Source organism: Cyprinodon variegatus, unplaced genomic scaffold (genome assembly GCF_000732505.1).
Source record: "Cyprinodon variegatus isolate N-32 unplaced genomic scaffold, C_variegatus-1.0 Scaffold405, whole genome shotgun sequence".
Taxonomy (NCBI): Eukaryota; Metazoa; Chordata; class Actinopteri; order Cyprinodontiformes; family Cyprinodontidae; genus Cyprinodon; species Cyprinodon variegatus.
The window spans coordinates 405,582-429,128 of NW_015150858.1; the positions used below are offsets into that span (position 1 = coordinate 405,582).

General features: G+C 39.5%; 1 protein-coding gene across 2 annotated transcripts in view; it reads right to left on the minus strand.

Annotated features, from left to right (window-relative positions):
* dennd1b (DENN/MADD domain containing 1B) overlaps positions 1–23,547 on the minus strand; it is a 163,620-nt gene that overhangs the window by 63,564 nt on the left and 76,509 nt on the right. The window contains exons 6-11 of one of the 2 annotated variants that reach the window (XM_015387873.1): positions 22,928–22,997; positions 21,150–21,230; positions 19,163–19,222; positions 14,721–14,774; positions 14,066–14,176; positions 1,470–1,570 (exon numbers count right to left, since the gene is read on the minus strand). In XM_015387873.1, the coding sequence (XP_015243359.1) occupies positions 1,470–1,570; positions 14,066–14,176; positions 14,721–14,774; positions 19,163–19,222; positions 21,150–21,230; positions 22,928–22,997 (477 nt within the window). The remainder of the gene's footprint in view (positions 1–1,469; positions 1,571–14,065; positions 14,177–14,720; positions 14,775–19,162; positions 19,223–21,149; positions 21,231–22,927; positions 22,998–23,547) is intronic. The other variant, XM_015387875.1, reaches the window with a different exon arrangement.

The following is a 23,547-nucleotide window of genomic DNA, read 5'->3' on the forward strand; positions in this document are numbered from 1 at the left end:
ATAGATAAATAGATATCTGAGGTGCAGTGTGAAAGTTCAACAGGCAGGATTTTGAGAGCCATGTCATATTTGATTTTTTATAGAGCCCAAAGTTACTGCAGATATCATTAGGACATTTTGAAGCCCTTCATGGTTACTTCTGTTTACTTCCTAGAAGATGAACTGGCAACAAAAACAGTTGAATCACAATATCTTGTTTATTACCCATGGTATCACTGGGCGCGACTACCTCCAAAACTCTCCTGAAATAAGCACCAGACCAAACAATGCATAATAATAAAACAAGCTGGGCTTCATTACGATTTCTGCAGAGCCACAGGCTCATAGCCTCAGTGTCACACTGATGTAGGTGGTCATGCAAAAGAAACCCACACCAAGCATTAGGGCCAGAGAATGGCAAATAAATTGAGTGGTCAATAGGAGGACATTTCTGTATTAAATATATATATATATATATATATTTAACATATATTTTGTCTTTTAATGTGGTTTTCAAACATCTTTAGAGATGGCTTACTTGTGTAGGAACAATAGAAAATCTAATTAATTAGTCACAGAAAAGCAAAGTGAGCAGACATAGAGGCAGCTTTTGGGATGTTCCAGTCCTCTACTTCAGTATGTTTGTGTTCGGGGTCTTTTATAAACCAAAGGCTTCTAATCACCTTAAAGAAAACAGACAAAAAAAAAGGCAGGCCTGTACTGTTTATTCAACATCCAGCTCCGAGTTACAGAATTTCAGATGTAATGTAGAGAAACACAGCGAACATCTAATGTAGTTTAGTTATCGCATCAGGGAATGGAAGACACCCGGTTATTTAATAAGGTAACCATGAGTCTCTGCAGAGTGATGGAAATCACATTTCCCTGTCAGTGAAGAATAGTTTCTCTAAGCGGATTCGTCCCTCCTGGAAAAGCTCTGCACTGCACAAGCAATCCGATTCAACCTTTTACACATAGTGACGTCCACACATGTACGCTACATCTGCACTAATGCAAAGTTAACCTGAACGAATGCAGATTTTGTAGACACTACTTCTGCTCTTCGTTCAGTTTCAATCAAGTCCGTTCAGATTTGTTGGATTTGTGTTGGAAGGGAGGTAATGAACCCCTGAGAGAGTTCAGGCGATGATGAGAGCGTGCTGCTTAGAACTGCCATGAAATATAGAGTAAGGTGATCTGGTCCGTTCATTATGAGCGGAGCAGCGCTGGGGAAGGAGTACGTAAGAGAACATGAATACTGTGTGGGAGAACGTGTGAACATGTGTGGCTATGCTTTAACACGGGGATGTTAGTGGCTAAAATTGATGCATAATTGTACATGATGCGCTGTGTGGGGCTGTACGTCTGCGTGTGGAGGCTGAGCATCAGGTGCGGACGGCAAGGAGACAGCAGCAGAGGGAGAAAAGGAAGATTTTTTTTCTTCATGTTGGTGATGATTGTGTTTGTGTTTTAGGGGTGGTCAGGCTTACCAGCAGTAGTCCAGAAGATGCGGAGGCAGGACCGGGATGAAGATGTGCTGCCAGTACATGGGAAAGAGCAAAGCTGCTGCACCGTGGACGCATGCAGTCAACTACACAACAAAACAGAAAAAACAGGAGACAACTAAAACCAAACTTTCCAGACAAATAAACATTCTATCAACCAAACTGTTTTAAAAACATAACCTTTATTTCAAGATTTAAATTAGCATCTCAATATATATGGAGGTCACTGAATATGAATTAAATCAGGAAATTATTTCAGAACAAAAAATTCATATAGATTTAGTCACCTCGTGGCATGATTGTGGATTTCAGTTGATGAAATCTCAAAATTCAGTTTCTTTTATTTAATTTCTAATTTCTGCAATTTCTATATTAAACTAATCAATAAAATAAGGATTTTAAAGACAAAGTTACAGCTAACAGTAAGCTATGTCCATCTACTGCACAGTATGCACACTAAATACTTGTTTGGAGGTCTTTTAGCAGAAGTTCCTACATCTGCGAGGCGTAAGGATCTACAGTACCTATAGGATTAGATTTTAAAATAAAAAATTAAATCTCTCACCTAAAAAGACATTTGGACCACTGTGCAGGCCTGGTTCTTCACTAGTGTAAGGGTGGCTTCACATTAAAAAAACAGCTGTAGCTTGTTTCCTCTACATCTCTATATTTTAGCGCTGCAATTCTCCTCCAAACTCTCACGATATTTCTAAGTCCTCTCATGCCTGAAATCATCTGTTGTTTGTGATGTTCTTCAGGTTTTTCTTCCACTAAACTTTCCTTTGTTTATTTCTTTTCCTTCTATTTGACTTTTATTCCACCAGGTAAATAATTCCACTCAAACAAAACATATTTTAATGGAATCAAAACTAAAATTTCCATCATAACAGAAAACCAATATGCTCAGACCGCATCTTGGTCAACTGTCAAGCCAGCCATCTTCCTCATGACTGCATGAGCCACAAAAACATTTCAATGTTAAAGATCCATTTGAAGAAAATGAAGTTATGGTCTTAAGGAAATTAATTTGGGATTACTTCAATATTAATCTGAAAGATATCACCCACTCTATGTGATAAATCTGACAGGTTTTTGTGATTAAGTTACTAATTGAAAAAAGTAGTAGTGATCTAAAAGAAAGAATCTTTTCTCAAACCAAAAATGGAAAAAATCTTAATGAAAACAACAACAGAAGAGAGAAAGATAAAAAGTATATGAACATTTGGATCCCAAATAGGCAAATATTCTCTTAACTTTTAGCCTTGTTTTATATTTGGATTTTAAAGTTTAAAATGGTTTATCACCAATTGAAAAATGAGGAAACAATGAAGAGTGTTCATATTTCAAGAATCTTGTTCTGTGACCTGAACAAAAAGAGATGACAAAAGAAAAGCAAAACCAGCTCTGACAGCAGCCATAAAAATCAAAATTACCCCAACTACGCAAACTGAGATTTTACAGGGGAAAATATGGAATAATTAACCTCGTTTTTAACAAATAATGAGACGCAATCGTGTAAGGATGACATTGCTTTTCAAAGCTGCTTTTTACATTGTCAAACCAATATTACACTTAGAATTAAAGTCATTGTCTCCCATTGTCTTAAAGCAAGCGTCCCCCGCCTTTCCTGACATGACATGTCACAAAAACTCAACTATAGTAATGACCTGCAGCACACACACACGCACACACCCAGAGACGCAGCAGGAGACAGAGGCGTTAGCTCATCCCCCAGATTAAAATAACATGATTAAATATGGAAAGAGAACAGAGGTCTGAGGGGCTCCTGCGGGACTTCATTAGGGCAAATTGCCAAAGAATGAAACATGAGTTAGCCAAGAGAGACTGCGGGCTAGGCCAATACCGCCGGGACCCCCGCAGCAGCAGCCGCCGTTATACCGCTGCAGCTTTACAGCCAAAGTGTGAAGCGGACACACACTATCACACACGCACAGCTACCCGGAGACCCCCCCGCGTTCGCTGACACACAGAGTGTCACAATTGACCGGCCAAAAGCCGGAGTTCGTGGTGGCTGAATACAACCGCTGCCAGAGGAGGAGAAGAAGACAAAGGGGGGGGGGACCCTGTGATAAAACTCGGGCATCTAAAAAAGAAAAGAAGCATTCATGTGTTTGTGTTTCCATACCCCCCCTCCCCCCCAATTTGTTTTAACCGCTTTCATTTTTCATATCAGACGGCAAACAAAAAAAAACAATGATTTTTTCTTATTGTCTTTCATACACAGAGTCCCACAATACTTAAGACTTAATCAACATTTAATTGGTGTCTTGCTCTGTGTATCTGCATATGCATATTCCTGCTTCCTGCTGTCTGGAAATGAAACAACAATGCCACACTCCTGTCAGGATTAATTTCTTGGCAAACAGTTTGTTTTTTTTTTCTTCTGTTAATTCTGAAAATAAATCAATGCGATGAATATTAATGAGCCGCACTGAGACGCTCGGTGAAAAGGAGGGCTATCAAAACTATCACACCCTTCTTCCGTCTCGTAAGGGGGCCATTAAATCGTGATGAAGTGGGGTCACCGATCTGCCTGCGGACCTTCACTGAGACACACATGCAGGCTGAGTGAGGAGCCAACAGGCGGGTGTATTCCTCCTCTGGGAGTGCGAGACAAGCCCCAGCCATTCACTGGTACCAGGAGGTAATGGCACAGAACACCTCGCTAACCAACTCCAATTATCTCCACCAGGCCTCAAGGTGAGCCCCCCAACTGGCATGATTTACTCTCAGGTTGAAAGTGAAAACAAGAGTCTCTCTCTGCCTCTCTCCCACTCAGGCAGGGTGGCTGGGCTCAGGGGAGCCGGCTTGGAAGGGAGTCCGAAACCTAGATTATGATTTATAACGTAAATCTAGATATTGCTCCTCTTTTATTTGTTATCTCCAAAGCGATGGAGGCAGCGGTGCGCCTCAGATAAAGCAACTTGGAAAGAACTCCACAGGAATAGTTCACATATTTGTTTCCCAAACTCAGATTAATACAAACCCCTGTGTCCTTGTGCAGGTTTTAGAACAAATGAGGCAAAAAGCAAAACGGGAGATAAATTGAAAAGGAAAAAAGAAATCATACTTTCCCCCCCCCCACACTTTTTTTTTTCTTCATTTAGAGGAGAGCTTCACATGAGAGTGGGTCATAAGAGGCTAAGGCTGATAAAATATTTGCCAGGCTGATAAATAATAGATGAGTGGAGCCAAATGGCTTACACGCTCCACAAAAGACCTGGGTGCTTAATATTCCATTCAATGGAGAATCACAGATACAGTCCCCAAGAACAAATACAGGATTAGGTGCTGGGTCCAGTCCTCGGGGACCAGGGCTCTGCCCGGTAATGAGGGGCTGCCTGCCTCTTATGCCGAGTGTGTGCTTGTGTGTTGCCCCCTCCGCTGAGAGAAGCTAACCGATTATACAGCGACAGACTGCTTCAAAAAGCAGTCAAGGTCTTTGGTTTTGCCCTGAGAGCTTTTTAGTGTGCTGTGGCTTAGGCGGAAAGTGCCCAAACTAACGCTGGACCCATTCAGTGAGACTAAAGGACGATCAGACTAGGAGGAGACAGACGGAGGGACTGAATAACAGAAAGGGAGGAGGGAAAAGTTGGCAGGAATAAAGATAAAAGATAGATGTAAGCTCTAAAACAGGATCTTGAGACTTCCCACATCCTATGGTCAGTTCTACAGCTTCATTCATATTTGATGCAAAGAATGCAGAGCTCAAAATATCATGTAGTCTTACTCCATTAAGTTATAATTTAAAAAAAGTATCTTAATCACTAAAATTTGCACCATGGATGGAGATCAGGGAAAGCCAAAGTTCACCCAACTGTTGAGTTGTATCTTTTGCATGCAGTGTTAATCTATACCACCTTAAATATAAAACAACAAGAAGCTTTCTTGGTCTTTTGAGCCTGTCAAATTTCACACATGAACACTGCAGTTCAATGTATTGTGCAGCTCTGACAATAAAAATCTACTTTATGTGAACAAAGTGTAATTGATTTTTAAAAAAAGATGCTATATATCAGTATAACATGGCCTGAAGGTTATATACTGTACCATTTTTCCTGCTTTCAAAGTGCAGCCCCATGTGTGTGACAAAATTTAGAAAGCTCAGGAAATCGGCAAAATATTATATTCATTAGCTTAAAATAATTAAATACTGTTAACGGCTGCCAAAACGATTCAATATATGTCACTAGAATTTTATGCTATAGACCAACACAAGGTAGAACAAACTAAAAGGAAATAAACTGATGCAATAGATGGTTTTAACTAATATTTACTAACTAAAACCTGTTAGCTGTACCCAGCTGTATTCAGCCACCATGAGTTGGAGAAAAGTGTTTTTCTACAGAAAGGGCTACATATTTTGAGGTGTGTCCACCAGCTTGTGCACATCTATAGTCTGTATTTATTTAACTCATCTTTACAGTACAGCTAAAGCTCAGCCAGCTTGGATGGACAGTGTCTGTGAATGTCAATTTTTGATCCTTGCCCCAGATTCTTATTTGGATTCAGGTCTGGACTGTAGTTGAGTAAAGCTGATGCATAAATATGCTGCGATATGAAGCATTCCTCTCTGGCTGGAGGTTTAGGGTTGTTGTTCTACTAGAAGGTGAACCTCTCCTTGGGTCTTTAAGCTTTGCTTCTAGGGTTTCCTTGTCCTGGCTGAAGAAACGTACTCCCACAGCATAATACTGCCACCTCCATGTTTTATACTATTGGAATGGTGTGATAGTGGGTATATGACTGGAGCCCTCACTGGAATAACGGTTTCATTATTGAGATGTGGATCTCTGGAGCTTCTCCAGACTCACTACAGCAATCTAAGCTGCTTCTCTGACTAATGCTTTATTTGCCCTACTTTTCTGTTGATCTGGACAGTTTTTGTTTGACGGATTGAAAGCTAGTCTTTTTGGGTAACTTATTGAGAAGAGCTCTTTGAGTCGGTTGAAGCTTGGAATATTGTTTTGGAAGCTACCCCTGCTTTAAATTTCTCCAATATTCCCTGACCTGTGTGTTGTGTGCAACTGAGGGGAAGGAGGAGGGGAAAATTCCCATGTATACCATGCATCATTTTTCTTTGAAAACTATTTCCCTTAATTTCACCCTTAGTTAGTCAAACATTGAAGGTCTTCTTTTCCAAATGTAACAAACAGCTCAGCAAAAAGGGATACGTTCTCAAGAAATCTAATATGCGCATCTTGCCTTGCAGCTGAAATAGCCGCCAACATCATATTGAACGTATTGTACATCGTTATTCTTAACTGGATGTGGAGTAAACATGAAACTGCTGAATCTTATTCACGGACTTTGCAACAGACAGTAAAGCAGACTTAAAGCTGTAAAATATACTCTGCTTCTCTAACTGGACTTGTTCTGACTGTAAAGAAAACAGATTGCAGGAAAAATGGCTTCTGCTGCAGGCGGTGTAATTTAATTTGACAGGAGGAATGGTATCAACATAGCTGCTCTTGACCTTCTCACACCAGCTTTAAACGCTCATTTCCCCTCAACTAGGCTTTTCCTTCCAACCCCATCCCCACACAGTTCCAAGCTCAGGTCCAAAGGGGCTGCTAACAGTATTTATACCAACTGAACATTTTCATACTTCTTGATACTAAAGCAACACTATTTACTATTAGGAGGAAATAAAATGATTCAGTCTTTTTTCAAAGATGTTTCCTTAAAAAATCTGATTTTGCTGTTTCATTCTTTTTTAGCTCAGTTTATTCGCAAGCTCCTACATCAAACATCTTCCTCTATAGGTTTTCCAAATGAAGTCCATATATATGCAACATATAGCTGTTCTATGAAAGCCAGAAATGTTTGTTGGAGAACATTAGTGAGCAAACGGCTGCATGAAACACCTAAAGGCTGGGTAATGATTGATGCACGTCTCTTTGCAGCTCTTAAACTCTATGTAGCATTTTTCCTGCTGCAGTGAATATTCCGGCTGACTCTAGTACGCAAAGAAAGGGAGCTGACGATACCACACTACACATAGAAGAATAATAATATTAATACATTTGATTTATACTGCACTTTTCATCAAAAGGACCTCAAAGTAATACAAAAAAGAAAAGCATTAAAAAAGAAATACATAAATAATAATAATGACAAAAAAATATCTAATTATAATAAAAGCTGTTTTAAAAGAGAAAAAAAAACATTTCAAGGGGACCAAAAGTTTTGCTAAAAAGAAATGTTTTAAGGCCTTTTTTAAAACACTCAGCGGATTGAGGTAGAAGTAGAAGACAGCTGTTTCCACAACTTCAAAGCCTCATTGTGCCATTTAGGAGGGACAGTAGCTTCTTTCCAAGAGTTGCTCTTCATGCGCTGATCGTACTGATATTTTCAGACGTCACTAGATATTTATATTTGTAAACTCTCGCCAGTACGAGCTGTCGCTGTTCCACAATGTTTTTCCGTGCACGTATTTAGGAAAATTCCTAGGTGGAAAATAAGGTCATGAGGAGGGGAGTGGAAGCAAAAATAAGGTAATTTGGACCTTGTGGATACCTCAAGCATAAAGGATTTAGACAGGTGCAGTGGTTAAGATTGAAAGGAAAGGACGTGCAGGTGGCACAGTGGTTAGTGCACAAGACCCATGTATGGAGGCCTTAGTCCTTGATGCGGCTGACCCAGGTTCGAATCAGGCCTGCGGTCCTTTGCTGCATGTCTTTCCCCCTTTCTCTTACACCCTTTCCTGTCAGCCTGCTGTCAGAAAAAAGCAGTCACTAGTGCTGTAACAACTCAAAAAAAACTTAAAAAAAAAAAAGATTGGAAGGAAAATAGGTCCCGGTCTGGTTATAAAACATATTATATCCTTTGTTCATTTCAAAGAGCACAAATATTCCTACCAAGAAGGTGTAGAAGGAGAATCTTTATAAGGGAAGCATTCCTGAAGAGCTGCATAGATCCACAACACAGTTGGGAATGTTGTTGGCAGGACAACAATTGTACATGCACTGCACAAATCTAGCTTTATGAAAAGTGTCCCTGTATGTAGCTGTCCACAACTGATGCACAGCAAAAATGTAACAGAAGCTACTCTACTCTAATGAGACAAACAAGACTTTTATTGGTAAACATGTAAAACAAAATCTCTAAGGAAAAACTACAGTTGTTAATCCACTCAAACACAAACCCACTGTTAAACTTAGAGTTTAAAAAGTATGCAGTGGGAATGGTTTCCTTCATTAGTGACAAGTTAGCTGGAATGTGGCTGGAGCTACATGTATTGGATGCTCCAAACAGTCAGAGCTTAAATAAACAGATAAAATCTAAGTATGTTAATATGTGTTTGAACGGCCTAGTCAAAGTCAAGCAAGGTCAAAATGTATCTTTAATAATGCTCTCTGCAGGCCTAAAAGAAATTTAAATTATATATAATTTATCTAATAGTTCATAAATAAATATTATATTATATTGTGTAGCTGGATGTGTGTATATATATAAATATATAAAACTGTAACTGGAGTGTGTAACAAAAGTAATTTCCCTCTGGGATTATTACAGTATTTCTGATTCTGATTCTGATTCCTTTATACTCTATCACATAAAATCCCTATAAATAAATTTTTTTAGACGTTATGTAACAATAGCTAAAAAACTGGGAGAGTTATTAAGATCTTTGAAAAATCAAGGCATTTGCTTCCTTTCCCATTTTGTTTCTTTGTTCCTTCTTCTTTCTCATTTATTCGGTTACCTTATTGCTGTGTTGGCTCTTCCCTCCCTCCACCTCGGCTCTGAGTAAGTCACCAATTATGCACGCTCTGCTTTCAACCGTGTTGACAAACGCTGGTGTCAAGCCTCGTAAGGGCACAAGTGTACCACGAACAGGTATGTTGCATAGGGAGAGAAAGAAAGGGCATGCAGGGTGGTGCATGTAGCAGCTAACACCCGGCCTCCCACACGTTTACACATGACAACTGAGTCTCACAGGAAGACAGAAGGCATGAGGGGCAAACGCCTGCGAGTCTAGGTAACATGCACACAGTTACACATATACGGTCCAACCAAAAAAAACCCGCATAGGACACACGGAGAAGGGTAGGTCTACTGAGGGAAAGGAGGGGAAGATTCTCTGAGAAGGGGGGGGGGAGATGTTCTGATGTTCTGCAGTTGCCCAACAACTGAAAGACACATTAGGACTTCCAGAAAGAGGAAGACAATGTCAGAAGGAAAGACATGTAGCGAGAGAGTGAGAGACAGATGGACAGAAAAATAATATGTCACAGGGAAAGTATAACTAAGATAGAGAGAGCCGGCAGAGGCAGAGAGAAGTTAGGGAAGGAGAGAAGAGGAACAACAGAGGAAAAAAGCTGGAAACCAGGAGACAGCTGGCACTCTAGGGCACGGTGGATGGATAGCTCCTTGTTAGCATAGGCCTGACAGCCTGATGAGAGGGCTGCTGTCAGCCGGCGCTGGCCGATAGGCAGGGCAGAGGCTGGGCTCCAGAGCTGGAGGGGGGGGCTTGGTAGATGAAAGACACGGGTGGGGGTGGTGGCGGCGGTGGTGGGGTCCTCCCTGCTGACTAGTTAGTAGAAGGACTGATGCACCCCCTATTATACGGGCCTATGACAACGCTGCACTCATGCCTGGCTGCCGCCCCGGCACCACCACCGCATGGCTTTTTAAAAACAGCGGTACCATTCACCTCTGGTCACAAAACAGCAATAAGTCCACCGGCGCATGGATGTAAGATCATGATTTATTCCTTTGCTTTCGGCTGCTTGCAAGACGTGGCAGCCATGTACCGACAAACTGACATGCAGGGTTCACTGGGGGCTTTAGCACAGGCTGCACCTTCGAAGGCAGAATATATATAAATACATGAGCTGTGATGTGTTGGATTGTTTTTTTTTTTTTCCCTTTCCCACTTTCTTTCCCATGTTTCTGAGACGCTGGAAAGGCGGAGGTGGTGGAAAGCAGCTGGATGTACCTAACAACGTTTCCAACAATATCTTCCAATATCTCCTTTAATAAATCTACTATCTGTTGGATCAGACAGCAGAAACAGAACCCGTCCCTCAAATGAGTGATAACACTCATTTTAAGAGAACTCTGACAGCAATTACACATCTCTCATCCTTTAAGGCGTTTGATCACATGACAATGGCGCGGGTAATGAGTAGAGATATTTTCGGTTAGGTGCATATGTATACACTTAGCTGGTTTCAAGAATCATGGCAGCCATTTGTGCTCCAACCAGGAGGTCAATCTATCCCAACAGCAAAAAATAACGCATCACAGGAGCGGTAATAACACTAGGCCAGCGAGTAATCCCACTGGGGATGTGAAAATACCTTTGTTCTACATTGGCTGACATATATAGCAACCAAACCAAAACACTTCTCCCTGAGGAAGATGGATGGATAGACGAGGGGATGAAGAATAACAGAGGATGAAAGGCTTACGGAGGTAAAGGTCTGATGCTAGAGCTCCTAAAATATTCTGCTGGCATATATTTGCAATAAAAGCAAAGCAGGGTTTGTCTTCAAGTTACAGAAAGCTGTAAATCACAGACCTTCTGTGTGCTAAAAAGGAAAACATTCTCACCCCCCCTGAGTCTGATAATTCACATCATGTTCTGCTTGTGTCACAGCACAAGGTGCTGCCTCAGAGGTGCTGCCGGTCTGAGCTGAGGAGGGGGAGACAGGTGAAATTCTCAGAGGGATGGGTAATCTTTACAACTGCTCCTGATTATAGCTCCAAAGAGAGACCTTGGGAAGAGTTCCCTGCAGTGCCAAACTCCACTAAAGGGCCCCAGCTGCTAAACCTTCTGCAGACTTGTAGATTGCATTGGCAGGAGCAGCTAAGCTACAGATACAAATAGAAGTTAGATGACATCACTTCCCTCTCCCATCTAATCTGTCATAAACATTTGGCTCTGCCTCATCAGCTGCAAAGATAACGAGGGAGAGGGGGAGACGGACACAGAGAGATCCTCCCTCTCACACACAGAAATGACTCTAAATTATAAGAGTAAGCTAAGACATGTAATAATAGATAATTTAAGGCGTTTTGGACATTAATATGCTGTGCTTATGTGGTACAAAGAGAGATATAAACCCAAGCTTCAGCCTGAATTTCCCAGCCTTTCAGAGATGGGTGACTAAAGGGAGGGGCGGAGGGTGAAGTGGAATGGCTTCAGCTCACTCTGAGCAACTATCAAACCATGTCAGATAAATACTGCCGTCGTAATATTTAGGGTTTGAAATCCATCTGGAATATTGATGAAGCCAATCATGTCCAATCTATTAAACAGTCCTTACTTATCTTAGATTCAGTTGTAGTTGGATAATTTGGCATTCGTATCTATATTAAAGCATGATGCTGCAGGACTGTAGTTTAGCAATCCATTTAGAAATGACTTCTGAAGTGCAGAAAGCCATGGTAACAAGCACAGCTGCGTGGTACGAATAAAAGCTTTATCTATCGAAATTATTGATATTTTTACCATCCTTTGGTGTTTTATTTTTGCTAATGAGAGCACAACATTTTTTTGTCATTTTTCAGTTAGGGAATCCCTAAAGGCAGGAGCTAACACCCCGCTCCAGACTGCTCAACTATGTACAGATATTCATCAATAAATCTGAAAAAACTGCGGCATTAGAATTAAAACGTTGAGGTGAACATTCATTAATGTCCATTTCTGATGATATTTGAGATTATGAGAGAAAATTAAACCAACAAAAAATAAATAAATAAAAAAAATCAAAAGCTGTTGCTGAGAATATAACACTAAACCATTGATGATTTTTAGAACAGATGGATTCTACGTTTATGGCATTCAAATAATTTCAGAGAATATAACACAAAACTACCACTGCTACATAACCTGGTTGTTTATTCGGTTCTCCATCCAAGCATATTAATGGAAAGTAAAAAAAGAAAAAAGAAGTGAAAGAAAAAACGTGTGCTTTGACAAATGTGCATCGGCAGTAATCACAGCCAGGAGAGGACAGTGGAGCAAACTCTGATCCAGAGTTTGGGGAAAATTCAGAAGCGTAGACCTCCATGGGGGTCAGAGCCGCCTCACAAACTTATACAGTAAGGGTTTAAACAACTGAACAGTTTTTTTTCCATTTGGGTATTAAGATCCGAGAATGTAGGGAACAAGCAGAAGAGCTCCAAACTGAAAGTTCCTGATTAGTGATGATTTAAATGACCATCCTAACTATAGATGTTTGTCCCCTTGTTATATCAAGTTCAGCATCTTAGCAACCATTAACATGCAACCTTTACAGCTCCATCATGCTTCCTTTTGCTGATGGAGATCCTGATTTATATCTCAGCAGGACTTGCCATTTGACTAAACTGTCAGTTTGTCAGTGATGATGGTGTTACTGCGCCCCATCGGCTTGCAAGCCGACCTGATCTGAAGCCAGTGGAGGATCTANTATATTTTAACAATTATTTAACTGAATTCACAAACTTTGTTTTAGCAGGAACAAAACAAATCAGTTTTAAAGCCACAACATAACCAGTGCTAAGTCTTTTTTTGCAGCTATTTTTCTTTGTATCGTTTTCTTAGTATGTTTGATTTGGTGATAAGTGGAGGCGTTGCAGAGACAAAGGTGGAACAAAACCGAGAAATACCGGCTGTTTCTCGGTAACTCCATTTTGATGCTTTGTGTTTCGTGCTTCACATGTGCGACTCCGCTGCCTTAATTCCATTAATTCCGAGCCATTATTTTTTTTATATATATAAAAAAAAAATTGTTACTTTTAACTTTTTATTTAGATTACAAAAATAAATCGTAATAAAAATAATCCTATTTATGATGTTTTAAAAATTAAGAACTACGAAAGACTGATTTAAGACCTTTTAATACCAATTAAGGCCTTAGTTTTATTTTGAAGAATTCAATGCCTTTTAAGACTTTTTAAGGACCCACGGGAACCCTGATCATGATTCCTTTTGCTGATGAAGATCCTGATTAATATCTCAGCAGGACTAACCATTTGACTAAACTGTCAGTTTGTCAGTGATGATGGTGTTACTGCGCCCCATCGGCTTGCAAGCCGACCTGATCTTAAGCCAGTGGAGGATCTATGAGCGTCAAGCATGAGAGGAGATGACCAGAGGGCTTATCTCAAAGCTGGGTGTCAACTACACCTCAACAGAAACACAGTAGAACCACAGGCCTTATTGTCCCATATTCAGTATATATACTATACAGTATATGCCTATTAGTGGCCTGATTTCTTTTTATTAAATCTGTTCTTTGATTAGCTTATTTTTATATTTCATTTTCTGAAAAACTGAGGTAAATGGTTTATTAAGCTATAACCTCCAACTTTAAAAAGTTATAAAAATATTAGGAATAAATGTGTTAAATGAATTAACCTTAGTCTGACAGCAGTTATTGATGTTATTCTAATTTACTCCAAAACATTAAAGCATAAAATCACAAAAACTCTTACAACAGCTTTAACAGCAATATTAATATTTTAAGTCGATGCCCTATTCTAGTTGTTTTCCAGCTTATTTCAAGCCTTTGCCTTCGAGGCTCCATAATCAAAACAAGAGGATGACTTGGGAGGAACCAACTCACAGTGCTAAGCTTCCTTGAGGTAATGATGATGCGCCGTTCGTGCAGCATGCTAGCGTAGAGCTGGAGCATGTTGTTGATGTCCACAGCCACAAAGTACTCAGTCAGGTTCCTCTGGAGATAGACAACAACACAACATGTCTTTAGGCTCTAAAATGTCAACACTATCATCACTGCATAGACTGTGAGAGCCTGATTAATGCTAAGGCGCTGTTTAAAAGAAGAAATGACTAGAGAGATTGATTTACATTAAAAATAAATGGTAAGAAGTGTGTTTTCCAGCTGCATTCATGCCTGTGATCCATCCATAACAGTTAGATTTGGAAAACAGATCACATTTCACTCAACGTCAGCCTGAGAGACTGATAATTGCTGTCATCTTGTGTCCCTTGCCATAAAAATTTGAGCTCGAATTTAAACACAAAAATCAACAAAGAGCATGTGCTCGGTTTGAATCCTCTATGCCAATCACTGAACTTCAACATTAAAGCACAAGCACCGCAGGAGATAAATCTGAAACAAGAGGATGATGCAATAATTTCAAACGGTGACATGTGTATTAGATTAAAAACGATTAGAGGCAGAGATGTTTCCATAAGGGAGGGATTTCTCCATCTCCTTTTGTCTCTTCGTCTCCCTTTTTTCCACGAGCACTTACACTCTCTGGGATGGTTGGCAGTCCATTGATATCCGGGGCGATGAAGTAGGAGTGCTGCAAAAACACAAACATGCAGGAAAGAGAAAAGGGAAGGTCACAAGTGAGGCATAGCACTTATTCAGAAGAGAATGAGGGGAAGAGGGGAGAAAAGGGCCGTTCACTTTGTTGTATGATTTATGGCTCATCTTCTGCTCTGTCTATATGAATTGCTGAGCTGGTGTCTGAACCGTGGCAACGCTTTTATCAGGCCTGCAGAACAGAGAGAGCTGAATAGCAGCTCTGCTCCCAACAGACACACACTGTGGTGATGTCTCCGGTGAAAAACTGAGTCTTTATTTAAGCATTAAAAAGGTTTGTGGAGCACCAACACACACTCACACCAACCAATATGTGCACATGCGCTTCTCTCTACACACACTCAGGTTGTTTAGAGGATCACAGGGCTGCCTGTCTCACTTTGGGAGAGCAGGGCAGGTTCAGTGTTCAGATCAAAGGGGTCTGAGAGAGGTGCTGTTTGCAGGTAGACAAACCACCAAGAGAAACACACTGTTGCGTCTCTCCATACTCACAAACACACACTCCTGAATCCTAGGTACACCTGCATTTCTCTGGGCTATCACTCAACCATCTGTTGCAGGTCGCCGTTAAAAAATAAATCCTGTGATCTCAGTGAAATTTCTCATGCAGAAACTTTCATAGAGCGCTGATTTGTGTCTAATATTCTTGTACTTAAGCAACGATTTAGAAATATCTATTGCTTCCTTGAAAAGTCGAGAATCTTTTCTTGTAGTCGGGGCGAAGACGACTGACATGGGGTGTGACATATAACAATCAATACTCATACAACAAAAATAAAAACATAATAGAAATAAGAATAAAAAGATAAGTCACAAGAAAATGAAAATCCCAATTAAAAGATTGTTTTCATACAATATCGAAGAAGACAACTTCAATTTGTTATGTTTTTTCATAAAAAACATGACAAAGCCAAGGACAATTATTGTAAGAATAGAATCCCAACTATAGAGTATGGAGGTGGCAGCATCATGTAATGGGAATGAAGTAAAGACTGGTGTACTTCACAAATGTCACCAAGAATCTTTGTTTTTTCTTTTTGCAACAGCTGCCATATATGATTTGAGGGCTAAAAATAGGTAAAATAGGAAATATTTTAGTCTGATCAGAATTTCTTTGTAGGTAAAATGTCTTTTTCAACAATGTATGTAAACCTTTGGTCTTGGTTGTATGGAATAACACAAATATAATAAAACATTAAGAGCAAAAAACATTAGTTTAGAATAACAACTCAAATCAAAGCATCTGGATTACTAATAAAGGACACATTTTTATAGAAAGACCAAAACAATGACATGATTTCACCCATGCAGGAAACATGTGGACAGAATTAAAAAGACCTTTTAATAAAATCATTTCATAATAGTTTCCCTAAATCTGCTCCTACTTTAAAACACACTTTACATCCAATTTTATTTTACTTTACACAAACAAACTTATTGAAACTGTAAATAATATTTAAAGAAAAATAGCACAGTTTGGAAGAATTTGTTTAAAAATAACCCAAAGGTTTACCCCTTTAAGTGCAAAGTTTACCCTAAACTTTCAATCTTGGGTAATTTTGCCAAATAAAACCTCAATTATTATTATTATTATTATTTTTTTACAAAATAGTTTTGTTATTTATTTAACTGAAAAAAAACAGGAAGTGAAATTAAATTATTGACAAAGAACTTAATTTAACTTTGTAGTCAGAGTGGATTTAAATATTAACCAAATAAGACAAACTTATTTTTGAAGGAGGTTTTGTTATTGTAATGAAAATGATCAGTTAATTAAATTTAACAAACCTAAGGTATCTGACATTAAATAATCTCTTGATTGTTTTAAATCTTAAGTTCATTTTTTTATCTAAAAATTTGAACATTTGGACTTTTTGTCGGATGTCAATACAAGTGAATGTAGTATTTTACACTTGATAACATGGAAAAATTATTTTACTGGTTTGTTTTTTGAGACTTCTGGTCTGTTAGTGAATAATTTCTTCACAGTAAGTACTAGTCTCATTTTAGTGGTGCAATCCCAAGTTGAATGTTGTTGTTTTTTCCCCATCTTTAGTTTTAAAACAATGTTTTATGCACTGAGTTGTTTCCTATCCACCACCGCATTGTGTCCATTAAAAATTATCATTGGTAGAAGTTTAATCAAACTGGACACAGTATTATCACTGTATTTCTTTAAGGTACTCTCTTACAACTTTACTGGATGTCGTTTTATTTTTGGTTTCTGTTGATTTTTCTTGTAATGGGCTGAAAATTACAAACCTTAATGTCAGTTAATTCAATCAAAGGGGATATTAGATGCACCTTGAGCCCCAATATCTGAGAAATATTAAACAAACACTATATTTTCCTCTAAGTGGGTGTTTATGAAGTGATAAACACTCTGAACAATTATCATAAGTAAACACTTGGTTTATTCCCTGAGGACGGTCATTGTTGAAGATAAGCAGAATAAACACTAGACTGAAACAAACACTCAGAGCTGTGCCTCCAACTCCTGGTTTCTTTTCTTCTTTTTTTTATTCAAGAAAGAGAAAATAGAAAAAAAAAAATTTTTCTTCTACTCTAATAAATCAGGCACATGTGAAAAGTTAAAATTTCTCATCTATCATATACAGCTACGGTTAGAGGAAAATGCATGCAATTAAATGTTACCTTTACTCTGGGTGATTATTAAAGACTGTATTCCTAGTTAAAAACAGCTGCAGAAACTGAATTCATTTTATTTCAATATTTAATTTATTTGGGGAATAATAGTCAACTAATTATTAATCAGCTGCAGAGATGCACCAAGAAACCTGCTAATGATCAGAAACTGATCATTTTCAGCGTGACCAGTTGAACCACCCACATGTCAGTGAATGCACCACGTAACAGATCCCAGCTGGCAACAACCTTCTTTGCCGCTGATGTCACTGAGTGAAGACAACTTTTTAAGTATCAGTATAGGAGAAAGCAGGAAGATGTTAAATGATTTCACTATTTACTGCACTTGTCAAGGTTTGTATTTGCATTTCATTCATGGTGGGAGACAAAAAAAGGACTTTCAGCAGGGGACAGCATGTTACAGAAAAAACTTTATATTTTGAGCTTTTAACCCATTTCCGCTATGTTGAAATTTGAAACCTTTCTTTTACAGTATTGGTGAAATCTTGTTTTTGCGGTTCTTGTTCTTTCACACATCCCAAGTGATACCAGCTGCTATAATCTACCAACCATGTCAGGAAGCCTGTTTTTTTTTTTTATTTGTTAGATTTAGCAGACTCTACTTAGATCAAACTTTTAGAAATAGCTGGAAATCAGCCACTATGTTCTGATTTGTACTTCAAAATGTAGCTCCTTTGCAACATTAAAACCTGTTTATTTACTATCCAGGTTTTATCTGCAAAGAAAAGAAAATCTTGTAATATTTATGAGCGCAGTCCAATGAAAGGTTGTAGCATGAGATTTAGCTGCAGCTAATTAATAAAAATTTAATTAATCTAAAAGTTTTAGTTCCTAGAAATAAAAGACCTATGATTCATAGTTCTGGTTTTATGGAGTTTATCGACAAAACTTTACACAAAACATTTTTTAAGTGCGACTAAGTTGGAACTTGTGCGCCGTTTTGATCTGATCTTTGCTTCTGAATATTCTCTGCCTGGGAGTAGAAAGAAAAATGGCTGTCAGCTGACTGAAACAAAGACGATTAAAGGAATATATTTTAAATAAAAGCAGCTGTAGATAAACAAATTATACTAAAAGATCAGGGAGTTTGGTCATACCTCTGAGACTAAGGACAGCTACCAAAAAACCGTATAAAACAACCACAGTGGTGTGTGATTCCCATCCTTTCTTCTTCTCTTACGCTTTGTGTGCTAAATTATGTTCCCCCGTTGGTCTACAAATCCATGGCACTGTGATAATCAGAAGCCACGTTCCTCAGTACAGCCGTGGCTTTCATTGGCTGTCTGTGTGCTTATCAGCCTCTTTTCTTGTTCCTTCGAAGACTTGTTTATTCAGAAAAACACTGAAAGTGGGTTAACTGGAAAGGCATCAAGGAGATTTTTTGAGCACAATTGCCTTTTGCTTTAACCATAAAGAGAAGAAAAAAAAAAAACAACTTTTGATTTTCAGAGAGAGAATATAGCAGAGTGGAAAGACATTAATGATTTACAAAGTTTGATTGTTTTCCAGAGGAGAAGAAACACACACCAAGGCCCAGGATAGTTTGTTTTTGTTATATTTAAAAACGATAGCGTAGCTTATTTGGCCAAATTGGAAATCAGTGGCTCCCATGCGATTAGTAAAGAAGCAGTTTCATATTTTAAAGCAGCATCCTTCCCTCCACCCGTCTCTGACGCTCACTCATTTCTCTCCACTCACCGGCTCCTTGCTTCGCTGATCTCTCAGTACTTGCCCAGTGGCAATACACAACTGCTCAGTCTTGCACAATAAGACAGAGAGAGAGCAAAACAGGGTTTCACACATGAAAGGGGACACGGCTTCTGCTCTTGGCTGGCATGATAAAATAATAAAAAAAAAGGTTTCTGTAAGGGAATAATTCTGCTTTATTAATTAAATATTAAACTTGTGGCTTCTCTAGGAATGAGATAAAGCTATCACCTCTGCTCTCCAGGGCTGCCTTCAGAATGAGGCTCTGAGATTCACATAGAGATCTATTCTAGAGATGCACCCATCTGGCTTTTTGGAGCCAATCAAATTCAGATTTTCTTTGAGATGCAAGTTGCAGATTTAAATTTTGAAAAACTCAATGTTCTTTACTAAGGACTATAAACACAGAGGAGAAACAGAAGGTGCTGCAGGTTCTCTGAGAGAAGTAGTAGTTGTAAAGGCAGCAGAAAATGTAGAAATGATCAGATTATGACTGTTTAAGCTTCAAAGTATTTGCCTCTGCCCTTAATCTGCTTTTTATTAAACTCACGAGAGGCATCAAACAGCATCGGTTTCATATAGGATGAAAACTATGGAAGTTCTTATTTTGATGCGTTTGATGCGAAAAGCCCAAATATTTCAATATTTGACCAAATGGCCATTAGATTGGTGCATCTCTTTAACTAAAATTAGATTCAACAAATCACTAAACAGCACAAATAAAGTAAAAAGCTAATATACCTTGGTCATGGAAATACAGAAATGCACCAATCAGCCTTTTCAAAGAGGTTCTATTAAATATTAGCTTAAATTGCATAAAGAAAAAATTGTGCTAAATGTTCTTTTATGGAGGCAGCAGACTAGAAAAGAAAACAAAGACATTAAAGCTTAATATTTAGCAGATTTTTAGCTATCAAAAAAACCTTTAACCACAACACGTTTGTTCATGGAAATTCTTAGTCGCTATTAAAGAATTACAACAAAGATCTTCCGGCATTTACCCGAGGAGAGAAGAAACCTGCCAGTTACAACCTCTGGCTGATTGATTGGTGCATCTCTTGTTTTTTGCACAAAACACACAAACTTTTACAAACTAACTCTCGACTTTAATTACCTGATTTCTTTTCTTTATCTTGTTTTGTTACAAATTCATCTGGGTAATTAGATGTATATCCTTTGCTGCAGAGTCGACTTACAGTTTCTTGCTTAATTGGTTAAAAAAGGGAGTGGTAGTCCTTAAGGACAAAGACTAAGACCGTGGTCTTTTGATCCCAGCACGGTGTGGAGTCTCCAGATTGTGAGCTTAGCAGACTAGCTGAAAACCTTTAGGTTGTGCTTAAATCGGCCGGGCTTATAGAAGTGACAGTGTTTAATGTTGGAAGCATTCCATGAGAGCTTGTGTCAGAGTTAACTCAAACAGAAGCTGACTTTGAGGGACCCGGGCTCGTTAGGCCGTTTCAGTTTTTTGATAAGCAGGAGACATGATGAGTTGTGAAAGGGCCCTTCATGTTTGAAAGTGTCCAGCTTGAGCTTATCACACCAAAAAAACCCTGTAAGCGCCACTTCTTGTTTCCAAACACAGTGTCAGTCCAGGGCCCCCGTGTGCGTCTGTGTTCCCGCACGCCGAGCCTTAACCTCCTCCCGCTCTCTACTCTGTGTCTCCTCTGCCCGTCCCTCATTTATTCTCTCACATCTCAACCTCTGCACTTTACCGATCTACTTATTTCTGCACGTTCTTATGCCGTCTTGGTCTCTCTTTCTGTCAGTCTCATTTTGGTTCTCATTATCCTTCCCTTTTGCTCTCCGTGTTTTCTGCTTTACATTACCTCCTCAGTGTCTCTCAGTCCACTTTTAACTACTTCAGCCGATTGTCATCACCTTCTCTGATGCAACATGCTGCTGCAGTACCTTTCCCTCTTTCTGTCTCCGCCTCAGCTGTCTTGCGTCTGATCTAGCAGAATAGAAGATGTGTACCTACCACGCTCAAGTTGACTGGCGTGAAGGGCTTTGGCACAGGCAGCTCATAGAGAGAATTCAGCAAGTCATTCAAGTCATTTTCCTATGGGAGAGAGGAAAAAGCATGGGACACATGAATCATATTTACTTATTTTGTTGATATAGCAAGTTACGTGTCAATCTTAAGAATGGGAAGGGCACTGCGGCAGACCAGGGGGCAATCCTGCAGCAAGGCCTAAAGCGCTTGACAATGTTCCACTGACATATGTTTAACGAGAAGTGTTGGGGTTAAAAGACGGCTGACTATATGGCTGCAGACGCTTATTACCCAGCGGCGCTGATTTACAGCCAAGAGCGGGCTGTGACTAATTAACCAGGGGGTTCCTGCTCGGAAAACAGGGGCTTAAGGAAGCTGTCAGAGCCCACTATGACCGCAGTACCAGCTTTGAATTTACTCATCCAACATTTATGACCGATATCTAGAATGTTGTATTTTCTAAATAGAGGGAAAGACTTCAGTGACAACAGCAAGAGTGCAACTTGTACTCAAACTTCTGGGGGGAGCAGTAAGTGAACTACTGTGGAGTTTGGTCTGGCCTCTTTTCTTTGCTGCCTCTAAGAACTTTGTTTTGGTCTTGGCTATAAGAAGATACAGCGCGTGTGTGCAAAGCCACAGATTTAGAGAAGCAATGGGTGGCAATGTACAGTAAGCAGAGGAAACGGGGGGGAGGGGTGGGGGTGGTTAGGGTGTGTGCAATCGAACAGCCTCCTGTCATGAGAGGCTCAATGCTCACACGCATGGTCAGCAACACGGCCTGGGGAAACAGTTCATTTACCCCTCGCTCTAAACCCTCATCGCTCTTCTGTCTTCCCTCGTCTGTCAACATCTCCCTCTCGCCTGGAACGGACAGCGGGGTAAATAGAAACCAAATCATGCACACTAACATTTCAGTCACCCAGGATTTTTTTATTTTATTTTTTTTTTAGCAATCTTCACTGCCACCTCCTCCTCCTCCCTTGCAGAAACGTTCTTACTGCATTTGCTTTTCTTCAACCACAGATATTCCACCAAATATCTTATAGCTCAGGAATTACATGGATCTATGTTGATTGTTTATGTGATGTGTGTCTTTTTTTTTTTTTTTTCGAAAGCGAGACACTGTCCTGATCACAGCTCCCCGAGGATCCGGGGAGAAGCATTGACTACATGACAATTGAAAAGTGGTCCCAAAGCACTCTGCCTCTGCTCCGTCTCCCTCCCTTCCTCTCTTTTTACCCTCTAAACAGTGCAACATCACCTCCATCCTATGCAGCAGACTCTGCACATATCCCCGGTTTGTTGCATATTTTATATTTCCCCTCCCTTTGCTCGTACAATACAGCGAATAGTCAGGGGAGACGACTTTTATGAAGTACAAGCATGTGTGTGAGGGTGTGTGTGCTTTTCTTAACGATTTGTTTTCCAGTAAATCATCAGGAATAACTTCCAGTGTCAGATCAGCGTTTGGTCTGTGAAATGTCAACATTGTTGCTGCTAACAAGAGGAACCAATTCGAGCCCAAGACAAAAAAATAAAAACTACAAAACACGCGGCATGCAGACAAACATGCAGCGAAAGGAGACATCTCCCCACAAAACAGATTTAAAGAAAATACATGGTGTGACTGTTTATAATTTAAATCAAACTGGAAAATGTACCAGGTCACCCTTGAATTAAATGTTAAATCTCCATGTGTCTTTCCTGGTTAAATGAAGTGATAATAAAAAAAACGCCTCAGAGTTATTAGAACGAGTGATTACCTGATGTTTTGTTAGGTAGTCAGCCAGTGTGTTCAGCAGCTTGTAGTAGATTTCAAACCACGGTAAATAACTGTAGGGGGAAGAAAAAGGAAGAGGGAAAAGCATTAATGCAATAAATATGGAGAACTCTGCATTCATTTCGTCATCTTCTACAACAAACAAACATGATCCAATGAATCAAAGCAGATTGGTGTCTGATTTATTCAGAATACAAGCGCAGGGGGATTCGGTCTGAATGTGTTGCATCGTTTCCTCAGAACGTGTTCATAATTTGACCTGTTGTGTAAAATCCAAATGCAGACAGATTACCGATGGAAAAGTCTGGCTTTGACTCCTAACTTTAATGCTGATTATTTTATACTCTCTGTCCTTTACCTGATACAGCTCCTCCTCTTTAAGGCCGAAAAGAAGGAAAGAGAAACAAAATTGTTCATCCTTTAAAAAAAAAAACAAAGCTGTAGAGGGATGCTATGGTTTACAAGCATGCTGATCCCAGATGCACAAACTTAAAAAAACAACAAAAAACAGTTTCCCCCCCTTTGAGGCGCCCTCCCCCACCCTCCTTCTCTGCCCCACAAACTGGTGCTTTTCGTGCCCTTCACATAATCTAAAAAAATGTT